Source organism: Equus quagga, chromosome 5, assembly GCF_021613505.1.
Source record: "Equus quagga isolate Etosha38 chromosome 5, UCLA_HA_Equagga_1.0, whole genome shotgun sequence".
Lineage (NCBI taxonomy): Eukaryota > Metazoa > Chordata > Mammalia > Perissodactyla > Equidae > Equus > Equus quagga.
In genome coordinates this window covers 33,718,510-33,730,338 of record NC_060271.1, presented here as the reverse complement: position 1 = coordinate 33,730,338, position 11,829 = coordinate 33,718,510, and the positions used below count along the sequence as shown (strand labels likewise).

Sequence of the window (11,829 nt, the reverse complement as noted above, 5' to 3'; positions counted from 1 at the left end):
AATAATAATGATTAAACCCGTTCTACCGCGCCTGTGCTGGGTCCCCGGCGAGAAGCAGCGCTGGCCTGCGCGGGGGGAGGAGAGAGAGGAGGGCGAGGGGAGGGGACAAGAGAGCTAGCGGTTCCGCCCGGTGATGTAGGCAGGCCGGGGAGGTGGAGCCGCGACGCCTGAAGGAGTCCCCACCGCAATCGCCCTCTCGGTCTACCCATCCGAGCAGCCAGTCGCCAGCCCCAGCTCCGGTGACCTCCCTACCGCCGCAATTTGGGCGGCGGGGACCGCGAGATCCCCCCTGTTTGGGCCTGGGGGGCGCCTCCACCACGCCCAGCCCCTGCCTCTCCTTGCTTCCCGGACGGCTGGAGCGACTCCCGGGGGAAGCTGTTCCCGGACGCTCGGCCGCCGCCCGGGCATCTCGGCTGCCAGCCCGGCTGGGCACCGGGCATCTGCGAAGCTAGCCTTGCCTGGCACTGGGCATCTCCGGGCACCGACTGTCTCTGGCGCCGCACAGCTTCTCGCCACCGCGGGGCCGCGGACCTCTGCGCGCCCTCCCCTCCCCCGGCCTCCCGGCAGGACGCCCGTGAGCTCCCCGCGCCCCCAGCCCCTCTGGCCGCCGTCGCCGCTGCAGCCGCGATGCTGCCCTGGAGACGTAACAAATTCGTGCTGGTGGAGGACGAGGCCAAGTGCAAGGCGAAGAGCTTGAGTCCGGGGCTCACCTACACGTCGCTGCTCTCCAGCTTCCTGCGCTCCTGCCCGGACCTGCTGCCCGACTGGCCGCTGGAGCGCCTGGGCCGCGTGTTCCGCAGCCGGCGCCAGAAAGTGGAGCTCAACAAGGAGGACCCGACCTACACCGTGTGGTACCTGGGCAACGCCGTCACCCTGCACGCCAAGGGCGACGGCTGCACCGACGACGCCGTGGGCAAGATCTGGGCGCGCTGCGGGCCGGGCGGGGGCACCAAGATGAAGCTGACGCTGGGGCCGCACGGCATCCGCATGCAGCCGTGTGAGCGCAGCGCCTCGGGGGGCTCGGGGGGCTCGGGGGGCCGCAGGCCGGCGCACGCCTACCTGCTGCCGCGCATCACCTACTGCACCGCGGACGGGCGCCACCCGCGCGTCTTCGCCTGGGTCTACCGCCACCAGGCGCGCCACAAGGCCGTGGTGCTGCGCTGCCACGCCGTGCTGCTGGCGCGGGCGCACAAGGCGCGCGCCCTCGCCCGCCTGCTCCGCCAGACCGCGCTGGCGGCCTTCAGCGACTTCAAGCGCCTGCAGCGCCAGAGCGACGCGCGCCACGTGCGCCAGCAGCACCTCCGTGCCGGGGGCGCCGCCGCCTCAGTGCCCCGCGCCCCGCTGCGCCGGCTGCTCAACGCCAAGTGCGCGTACCGGCCACCGGCCTCCGAACGCGGCCGTGGGGCGCCGCGCCTCAGCAGCATCCAGGAGGAGGACGAGGAGGAGGACGAGGACGTGGAGGAGCGCGAGGAAGCAGCCCCCCAGCTCGAGCGGCCCGAGGTGCTCAGCCTGGCCCGGGAGCTGAGGACGTGCAGCCTGCGGGGCGCCCCGGCGCCCCCGCCGCCCGCGCAGCCCCGCCGCTGGAAGGCCGGCCCCAGGGAGCGGGCGGGCCAGGCGCGCTGAGAGCCGAGGGGCAGGACTCGCGGCCCCAGACCCCGCCGGCCTGATTTACAGCCTCTAACCCGGGCCCTGCCCTCTTCTGCTCTCCCCCCCCCCCCCCCCGTCCTTGCCTCCCTTGTGGTCTCCGTTGTTGCCCGCCTCGCGCCTCATCCTGGCTCAGGGTGACGCCTGATATGCCCTTGATTATTGGGGGACGAGTAGTCGGGGAGCAGCAGTATTCGGCATTCACCTCTCCCCCATCCGGAGTTTCTGGGCTCCCTCCGTTGCGGAATTGCCCCCTACACGTTACACCAAGCCTGTCTGCCCATAGACTATCCCCTCCCTCCCAAAGCAATCTCTCAAGAGAAGGAGGGAGAAGTTTCCAGAAATCCAGGAGGGTAACCTTGGGCCTTGGCCAGGTGGCGGCAGTGGCTCTCTGCCCTTGACCAGTCTAGCCTTCCTCCCTGGGATGAGACCAACCCTGGGGAGGCATTCTTGTAGGGGAAGAATAGTGGAGACTGGAGGCCAGGCACAAGGTGGGAATTGAGTCTGCAGCCACCATATACCCAAGGAAGTATTCTCAGGCCCTGTGTCTGGCCTCTCTACCCCTTGGAGGACTTCTGGGACTTCACTGCTCTGCTCTGGAGAGGACTAGGATGGTCCTACCCACCCAAACAACAGGTTAGGCCAGGTTAACAGCTCTCTGCACCAAGCAACTGCCCAAGTCTGTGCCCTGGCACCGGGTACACCCACAGGACTCCTCACCCACCCCATCTCTGCAGACAGATGTGTATGGTTTCCCACTAGGTGCCCCACAACCAGCACCAAGATGGGGCCTCCTAAGGAGGTAAGAGAACCAACCCATGGCAGGCACTTGAGGACACTGACTACCCAGAAAGTGGACCCAGGAAGGGTGCCCCCAAGTCAAGGCTTGTCAGAGCAGAAGGGTCCTTACAGCAGCTAGATTCTCATAGCAGGAAGGAGGGTGTGGTAACCCAGCAGAGGGACTGGGTCCCTGCCCAAGTCTCTCTCCACAAGGCCACGAAAAGCCCGAAGATCTGTGTTGCCAACTGATCATTGTAAATAAAGTGGACCTGCTTTTTCAGCCTTGTCACCACTTCTTTGTTGTATTTGATGCCAAACCTACTGAGGGTGAAAAACATCATCAGAATCCTAAAGGGCAGGAGAAGACCCCAGGAAGTAGCCCCCTGTAGCAGCTGGAGCCTACTCTCAGGATGGGGGGTGGGGCAGGGCTGCTGCCAGGAAGCTGTTCCCTTCATGTCAGGGGAGGAGACGGTAGCAGGTGCCTTGTCTGAAAATCACATGTGCCAAGTCTTGGAAGGATGTCAGCTGTCTGTCTCGGCCTCCCAAAATGTCTGTCCGCCTGGGCACTCAGTTGCACGTGTCTCTGGGACATTTGGCAGGGAGCAGGCACTGGGCTGGGGGCTTCTCGTCAGCCACGTATCTTTGAGAAGGTTCACGTGGATGTCAAAGCATACAGTGTACACCGTGTCTGCTCGGGGATGAGAAAGGAGGCAGGTTGTAAAGAGAGAGGTGGGCAACCCACTTTTCTTTCAGAGGAGCTGGAGAAATCCGTGCAGACCTTTGTGACAATGTAATCTTCTTTATCCCTGTGCTGAGCTGGGCACTGATCCCAGAGTTATCCAGAGCCCAGAAGAGTGGCCTCTGCAATTGCCAGCGATCAGGATTGTTCTGTTTCCTGGAGCTGCTGGAACAGAGGGTACCACTGCCACTTCACACTGGCGGAACCCAGGCAGGGTCAGCGGATTGTGAAGGGGAAAGCTGGGGTTGACTCCACCTGTTTGGAGGGGAGGCTGGGGAGGGGGACAAGGACCCACTGGGCAAGGATGCCCTGCATGTTCATTGCTTCTCTCTTCTGCATGCCAGGGTTTTTGCTGGTGTTTGTCTCATGTGCAGAAAGAGAAGAGGAAATGGGAAGATGTCAGACCTGGGAGAGGAGGATGGGCTGCAAGGCAGCCTCTGGTGTTTGAGACAGCCCGAGCCAGCAGCAAGGTCACGAGCACACCCTCTTTGATCAGAGTCACGCAGCAGATATTGGCTAGGCTCCTGCCTTGGGACAGGCACTGAGCTAGGCCCGGGGTCCAGGAGTCCCTCCTGCGTGGCTTTTACATTCTCGAGTGAGATTCTTATATTTAAAGGAACAGTTGCTGTATAATAATTCACAGGCATGCTCCCAGACTCGGTCCCTGTTCCTCCACTTTTCTCTGGCAGCCTCCCAAAACAGACACAGACACAGACACACACACACGCACACGCACACACACACACAGCTGCCTCCTTCTTTCCCTCACTCAGGCTGTGCTCTCTATACCTGAAGTTAGAAGACCAGTGTGAGAGGACTATCTCTACTTCCTTACCTGCTGTGTGATGTTGGGCAACTCACTCAGCATCTCTGAGCCTCGCATTTATCAAGAGTAAAATAGGGATCATAGCTACCTCTCAGGTTGATTGTAAGAATTAAATAGAATCATGGCAGTGAAAATGCTTTGGTGAATAATAAAATGCCCAGCACATGTGAAGAACAGCCAGTTTACCCACGGGGCCCTCCTCTTTAGATTTTTGTGTGCCTTCCCCCCCCATTCCACTCTCTCTGGTAGCAATGATTATAAGTCGTTTTACTGGCCACATCTCCATTTTCAGTGTATGTGGTGGAGGAAGGACCTGATCCAACTTCTCTCCTCCGGTCGGTTGAAGATGAGATAAGCCACAGGTGAGCCAGCACAGTGCCAACAGCTGCCAGGCCCCAGAGGCAGGGGTTTGAGGCACCTCCAGCCACCAGGCCCCAGGCAGCATTGCTCCTCAAGGGAGGGAGGGTCCTGGGAAACCACACCCACCTCCATCCCTCTCCCTGATCTTGGGCACAGGATGGAGAGGAGCCCTGAACCGCTGGTCAAGTGGTCTTGTGTCCCTGTGTCTCGGCTCCTGGGTTCAGATTCCCCACCTGCAAAATGAAGATGGGGGGAGGGGGACCAGTGGTTTTCAAACCAGGTCCTTCCAAGTCCTAGATTCCCCGGGGGTGCCCCAGGAGCTGCCGCAGGGAGTGATGAGGAGATGCAATGGGGAGCCCCCCCCCCCCCCGCTTGCTTTAACTGGAGCAGCTCATCTGTTTTCTCTTTGGGGGTTCTGGGATTCCATTTGAACAATGGGATCCTACAGATTTTTCTTTTTTAAGTCACTGGGTGACATGCCCTCTAAACTTGCCTTCCAGCCCTGATGCTGTATGTGTCTAAGGGCCACTGGGCTGACTAGGACTGAGCAGTCACGTTGGCGTGTGTACACGTGGCAGTGGAGGGCTTTTCGAGAACAACCGGCAGCCAAGGCCACTGTGAGAAGTGTGTCTCAGCTAGACCAGCCACTCAGGAGCTGAGACTCTTCCCAGGACCTCTGGGGCCTTACTTCCGGCTCTCCTGATCCTCCTCCAGAGGGGCTGGGCTGTGACTGATGTGACTTGTGCCACAGCGCATAGCTCAAGGATGAGGTCGGCTGGCCCACCCACCAATGGCGTCCTGGCTCCCATTCCCCTCTTCCACACGCACCTGCTCCCGTTCCCCCAACATTGCCATGTGCTCCCACCTCTAGGCTTGTACCCATGCTATTCTCATGGCCTAGAATGTCCTTCCCTTTGGCTACACATTTTCACATCCTACCCGCTCCTCAAGACCCACCTCAAATTCCACCTCTTTGAAACTTTCCTTAATGCATACCCTGCCTCCACTCCTGCCAAATCTGGGGGTGATCCCTCCTCTCAAAGTCACATAGGACATAGCCAGTGCTTTCCTCATGGTCCTCACTGTGTTACACCTGGGAGTACTGTTTTTATGTAAGTGTCTTTTCTCTCATGCTGATCCATCTCCAGTTCCCCGCCCCCTTCAGCACCTTGACTTGCAGGGCAGAGCGTCGCTGCTCAATAATAATTTGTTGAATGAATACATGAATGAATGAGCCAGATGGAAGAGCCATCATGGGATAGGAAACCAAGTGGGTGGAGAAGCATTCCCTCTGCCAAGCTTCTGCCTCGAGATGCTGAAGGAGAGCTATCCTCAGACGCCCTGTTCAGACAGATGGCTATTCTTGGGGAGAAAATCAGCCAGGGGAGGAAACCGAAGCCTGTGTCCATGGGGTCTGCTCCGAGCTCCAAAACGCCAGGCCAGGGACTTCTCACCCTCTAGACTAGTCCAGGTACAGCACGATGCTGCCAGTCACAATACAGGGCAGCTCCTGGTGGTGACCAGCTGCCCTCCAGGCACGCTGGCTGGGTGGCGGGAGGACCATCCACACAGCTGTGGTCTCTAATTTAACACACAGCTGGTGGAACCTGGGCTTGGGCATCAGACAGACTTGCCGGTCCCAGCACTGCTGCTTGATGGCTGTGTAACTTGGGGCAGATTTCCGAAGGCTTTTGGAGCCTTGTTTTCCATCTGTAAAAACAGGGTCAGGTGAGTCTGGATCCTCTGTGATTGGTGGGAGAATGAAGTAAGGCGCTGCATTGGGTGATTGACTTAGCACAGTGCACCGTGCGCCCAGTAAGTGGTAGCTGCTGCTCTTATGTTTATTATTATTATTTCGGCTGGTGCTCTCTGCCTGACAGCTCTGGGATGAGCAGATCAGGTGTCTGGTCTCTGAGACACTAAATGTGTTGCTTGTTCATGCCCCGGGGTGCTACCTGCCTGAAGTCCCAGTGGTCTCTAAATCATGGTGGAAGATTCAACCACAGCTTGTCTTATTTTCATCTCTAGTTGTTCAACCAAAAAAAGCCTAATCACCTTAACACTAAGTCAGATCCAGTATCTTCTGCTTTTTGTATATCCTTTTCACCTTAGCACCTAGCACAATACCAGGCACGCAATAAGCATTCAGAGGTGAATGCATGCGTGCACACGTGTATGCATGAATGAATAAGTGATTGACTGCTGCCGGCGGCAATGTTAGCACCCAGCCTTCCCAGCCAAGGTCTTACGGAAAGCTGGGATGCCATTCTTTTGTGCCTGGTCAGCTTCCCCCCATCCCTGTTTGCCCTTAGCTACAGGTTATGAACAAGAGGAAGATGCTGCTGGCTTAGGGACCAGCCAATCCCCAGTATAGGACAGCTGGAAAGGATTGAGGGGACCGACATGAAGATCTGGCAAGTCCCTGAGCCAGAACTGTCCTCTGTCTCTCTCTGCTCCACTGCCTGCCTATCCACAGAGCACACACGAGTTTGTCGACTGATCCAGAATAATGAACTGTATCACCACTCACCTTCAGAGTGGGAAGGAGGTTGGGCAGGCAAGGCGTTGAAACTGGAGTGCAAGCCACCAGACAGGAGACCTCAGCTGAGAGGCCCAGCAGTGCTGCCTGCTGGGAGCCCTTGACAAAGAGGCTAAAGGAAATGGAAAGCTCAGGAAGATCTCGTTTTTCCCTGCCCCGCATCCACCTGTTCCCCATTTATAGTGGAGACTGCTTCCTTGCCCTCCTGGGCATACAACTAAACTCTCTGATTCTCCCCGGCACTGAGTTGTGGTCATGTGACTGAGTTCTGGCCAATAGAATTGCTGAATGTCACTCCCAGGGCTGGGCTGTACAAAATATAACTTTGCTTTATTTTCCTGCCTATGTCCTGGAGGTCATCACCCAGGGTGTTCTGGAAGCAACAGGTTGAGGATGACAGAGCCTCCACCAGCCTGGGTCCTTGAATGACCACAGGAAGTAGAGCCCCACCCCTGCCATCAATGGAAGCAGGAAATAAAATTTTATTGTGTTAGCCACTGACATGCTGGGGTTGTTTGTTGCAGCACATGGCTTACCTCGACTAACACACTCTTCTTGTGACCCACTGCCCTGATGTTCCTGGTGAAACCACTATGTCCCATTCTTGGTCCCTGGAGTCCTCCTCTGGAGCCCACGTGATCCAGGCCTGATCAATCAGACTATCCCATCTCCTTAGCCATGCAGAAAGGTTTCAGGATGGGCATGTGACTTGATCAGAGCCAGTGGAACTTAGTTCTGGGACTTTTGTTGAAACTGTTGTGAAGAGAAACACTCACTTTCTGCTAGAGTTGCTGAGAGATGGGGAGTATGTCTGGTGTTGCTTGCAGCCATCTTGCCATCAGGAGGAGAGAGAGCCTGAGAGGTCAACACAGTGAAAAGCAGAACAAGACATGGAGAAAGTAAGACCAGGTCCCACGATATTGCTTGAGCCCTGGATCCCACCAGGCCTGCCCAGGTCTGCCCCCGAAGTTTTCAGTTCCTTGAGCCTGTAAGTGGTCCTTTTTGCTTGGGCCAGTGTGAGTTGGGCCTTCTATCCCTTGCGTCTGTGAGAGCCCTGGCCCTGCTATCACTGTTCTCATCAAGTCCCTAGCTCTGGAAAAGGGGGATCATTGAAAGGCTTCAAGTCTGTCACATCACCCAACTGCAGGACATTCAGCTAATTCCTGGGATCCAGAGGTCCCCAGGCCCCTTCCCTCTCTGGGTCCACCTGGTCTTCCGTCCTGGCTGCTCCTCACACACCTTCCCAGTCTCCTTTCCTGTTCACAGCTCCTGTCCTTCTGTGCCTTCGATTGGCGTGTGGCTCTGATCCCGACTCCACACGCCTCTTCAGGTCAGTCTAACCCAAGCCCCTGGCCTTGGTTCCAGTGCTGGACCATGAGAGTAATCGGGGCAGCCCAGGCTCAAGGTGGTCAGCCCAGATCACGAATCCACCTGGTCCCCTCATCTGCAATGGGAAGTGGGCTCCCCAGATGTGAGTTTCGCCTACTAAACCAATCTCTTAGGGGACCTTCGATGGGGAGGGGGCACTTCTGAGATGGAGCGTGGGCTGAGCAGGCTGACCTCGGAGTCAAAGGCCTGGAACTGCCTTTTATTCACTGTGCGACCTGGGCGAGTCAATGAAGTGCTCTGAATCTCCATTTTCTCTGTAATGTGGAGGCAATACTCCCAGACATTTCTGCCTCAGAGGATTATTCTAAGGGGCCATTCAAATGGGATGGAATGAGAGAAGACTGTGAAAAGTATCAAGTACCAGGCAAGAGCCAGGGGCAGGGTGCTTCCTTATTGGCTCTAAGACAAGAAAGCTGGAGTGAGGCAGCTCGACAGCGTCCGGGCTGAAGGGCTGCTATTTGGAGGAAGGGGCACAGTGCAGAGGAAGTGAGCACAGACTGCAGCGAGGGATGTTTAAAATAGACATCTGCAGGGATTTCCTGAAGGGAAGAAGGGCACGACCGGGGGACAGCTTGTGGAGCTCAAACAATAAGCTGCTCTCCAAACACACACACTGCCCCCCAGGGTGGACGTGAAGGATGGGTGCTACAGCCCCGTCTGCGGTCAGAGGGATGGTCGGGGAGGCCCGGGGAGACCCCTGCAGCCCGAGCTGCCTCGGAAGCTTTAAAGCAGGAACGGGAAAGAGCAGGCTGGAGCATCTGCTCCTCGTGTCGTAATTGTACCTGTGATCTCGTCTCCCACAGGCCCCGGACAGCTCCAGGATGTCTCCTGCCGCTGAAGCTAGCCTCAGATGTGATCGTTCAGCAGCCTTAGAAACAGGGGCGCGGGTGCAGGGAGCAGAGAGGGACATTCTGAGAGGATGAAAGTGGACACTGCCCGCTCCTCTTCCTCTCTACCGCCCTCCGTCTCCAAAGCACAGAAGACGCAAGGACTTGCTTCACGTCATCATCTCTCCCCAGATTCCATTGCTAACCAGGCCCAGACAGCAAGATGGGCCCGGGAAGCCCCCTGTTGTCTTTAGGGGCAGCGCACACGGGGATGACTGACCATCGGGTTATGCACTGCCCACGGGGCAGCACATATTGTCAGTGGCCAGGAGACGTCTGCACGAATGTATCTTCTCGCTGGTTGACTCCTTAGAGATGCATTAAATCCTTCCAAGATTATGAAAGGAATATGTTTTCATTTGAAACCAGTGAAACCACAAAGATATAAGAAAAATTAGTACTCTCCCCTAGTCCCTCTCTGTTTCCCCGTCCCTGCACCCTCGGCACACACACTCCTAGATAACTAATGTCACCACCTGCCTCCTTTCTGTGAACATCAACAAACTCACACACATACACACAGAGATTTTGTCATCTGGTTTTCACAAAAATGGAGTCATTCTCTAACACATTCTGCAACGGGCTTTGTTCTCACTTGAATCATGCGCTTCCCTCCAGCTCAGTGGATTGAAGTCTAACTCATTCTTCTTTTAATAGCTGCACATGTGTTTGGCCATCCCCTGTGAATGTATGTTTGGGTTGTCTCCTGTTTTTAAAAGCATCTAATAAATGCCTGCTGTATGCAGACCTCCAGACCACGCCTCCTGGAAGAAGGAGCAGATGTGGGCTGAGGGGATCCCCATATGGGCTGAAGAGCAGCAGGACCAAGAGGAGTTTACACCAGTTCCTGGTGCTGGGATATCTCAGCTGGAAGGGCCCTTAGAACTTGTGGTCCAACCCTCTGGTTTACAGATGAGAAAGGAGATTTGTCCAAGGTCACACAACTTGCTACTGGAAAATCTGGGGCCGTAATTTAGGTCTTCTGACTCTCAGACCAATGTCCATCCTCTGTACAAAAGCTATTAAAGTAAAAATAGAAATAGGTCCAAGAAAGATGTATTTAAACTCATAGATACCCAAAATTTAGGGGTCAAGTAAGGAGATGGGATGTACTCAGAGCCCACAGAGAGTTAGTGACAAAAGGAAGGGGCTCCTTTTTGTACTCCTCCCCCTGTCCCTCTCACCAGTCAGATTTGCCCAAACACCCCAAGCTCAGTTCTGCCTCAGGGCCTTTGCACTTGCCATTGCCAGTGCAGGGACCACACTTCCCTCAGATTTTTACATGGCTACCTCCTTCTCACACGCTCAGTTCAAATCTCAATTCAAATGTCACCTCTTCAGAGAGGCCCTCCTTGTTTCCAGCCTCCCCACAACTCAAACTAATATTGACCTGTGCAGCCATTGTCTCTCCCATTACCCTCTCACTGTCTTCACAGTGCTTGTCATCATACGAAGTGACCTTGGTCAAGTGTTTGTTTACTTGTTCATTAGCATCTCCGCATTAGAACAGAAGCTCCATGAGGCAGCCGCCTGGGCTGCTGAAGATGGTCCCTGGCACAGAGTAGGTGCTTAGGAAAGATTTGACTTGATAGAGACAAGTCTCCTGACAGCTGGGCCAGTGATGCTCCCTCCACACCAAGAGGTGTCTCTGCTACATCCGGGCTACAGAGGCTGGTGGCCCTGGCTCCTGGACAGTGCTGGCCGCCAGCTTCTGAGGAGGTTGGAGAGGGGGTGGGGCTCCTGCAAGGACAAAAAGGATTAAAAGGCGACAAGTCAGGATAATGTTCTTGCTTCAGCTTCAAAGCCAGGACCAGAACCCCTCTCTGAATCCTCTCCCAAACCTTCAGGTCACCACCTCTCTCTGCTGCCTCCACTTTCCTCTCCGCTTGGTCCCTGACCCCCCCTCCGTGTGTATTTCCAGCTGGAGACTGGAGTGGTCCCTCTGTATCTCCCCTCCTCACCCTGAGCTGCAGCTCCTTGTGTCCTGACTGCCCGTTCTCCTGCCCACAGGCATTCCCACTGCCTGCCCAGGGAGGCGACAACGGGGGAGGGGGACATAGAGACCTCCTCCTCTGGGAGTGTGATGTGGGGCACTGTCTGGGAGTTCTCCATCACCAGAACCCTGGGCAACCTTGGCCAAATCTCTTTACCTCTCTGGGCTATGTCTCCTCCTCTTGAAAATGAGGCACAAGAGGGCTACAGAAGCTGGGCAGCCCTACAGCTCAGGCGCTCCAAAGTTGCTACCTAAGAATCATGTTTGTCCCCCAAAATTGGATAAGTGGGACCAGGATCCCTTCTACGTTTTACGTGAAAAAAAATCAGGTTCTGGGTGGGGAAATGGACTGGTGTAGGCTTCCCTGTGCGTGAGGACAGCACAGGATCTAAGTGACATAAGCACGATGGCCTCCTGTCCAGAGGAAAAAGCCCCTTCGCTGGAATGGAATCAGGAACCTCATGCTGAAGGGGATCAGGCATCCTGGATTTGGGACAGGGAAGAGGGCTGCTGGCCTCCAGCAGGGCGGGTTTACTGACTGGGGCCCTGGAAGGCTCAGGCACAGCCTCCTTTCTCAGCCATGCCCAACCCTTGCCTGCCGTGGGCTTCCCAGCAGGCAGAGGAGAGACTGACCATCTACCTAGCGCTGACCGTCCCCTAGGGATTGGGCTG

General features: G+C 56.3%; 1 protein-coding gene across 1 annotated transcript; it reads left to right on the top strand.

The window, feature by feature from the left end:
* Window positions 1–627: 627 nt before the first annotated feature.
* FAM43B (family with sequence similarity 43 member B) lies at window positions 628–2,636 on the top strand. Its single transcript, XM_046663362.1, has one exon. It carries the CDS (start codon window positions 628–630, stop codon window positions 1,621–1,623), a length of 996 nt encoding a protein of 331 aa, XP_046519318.1. The 3' UTR covers window positions 1,624–2,636.
* The last annotated feature ends 9,193 nt before the right edge of the window (window positions 2,637–11,829 follow it).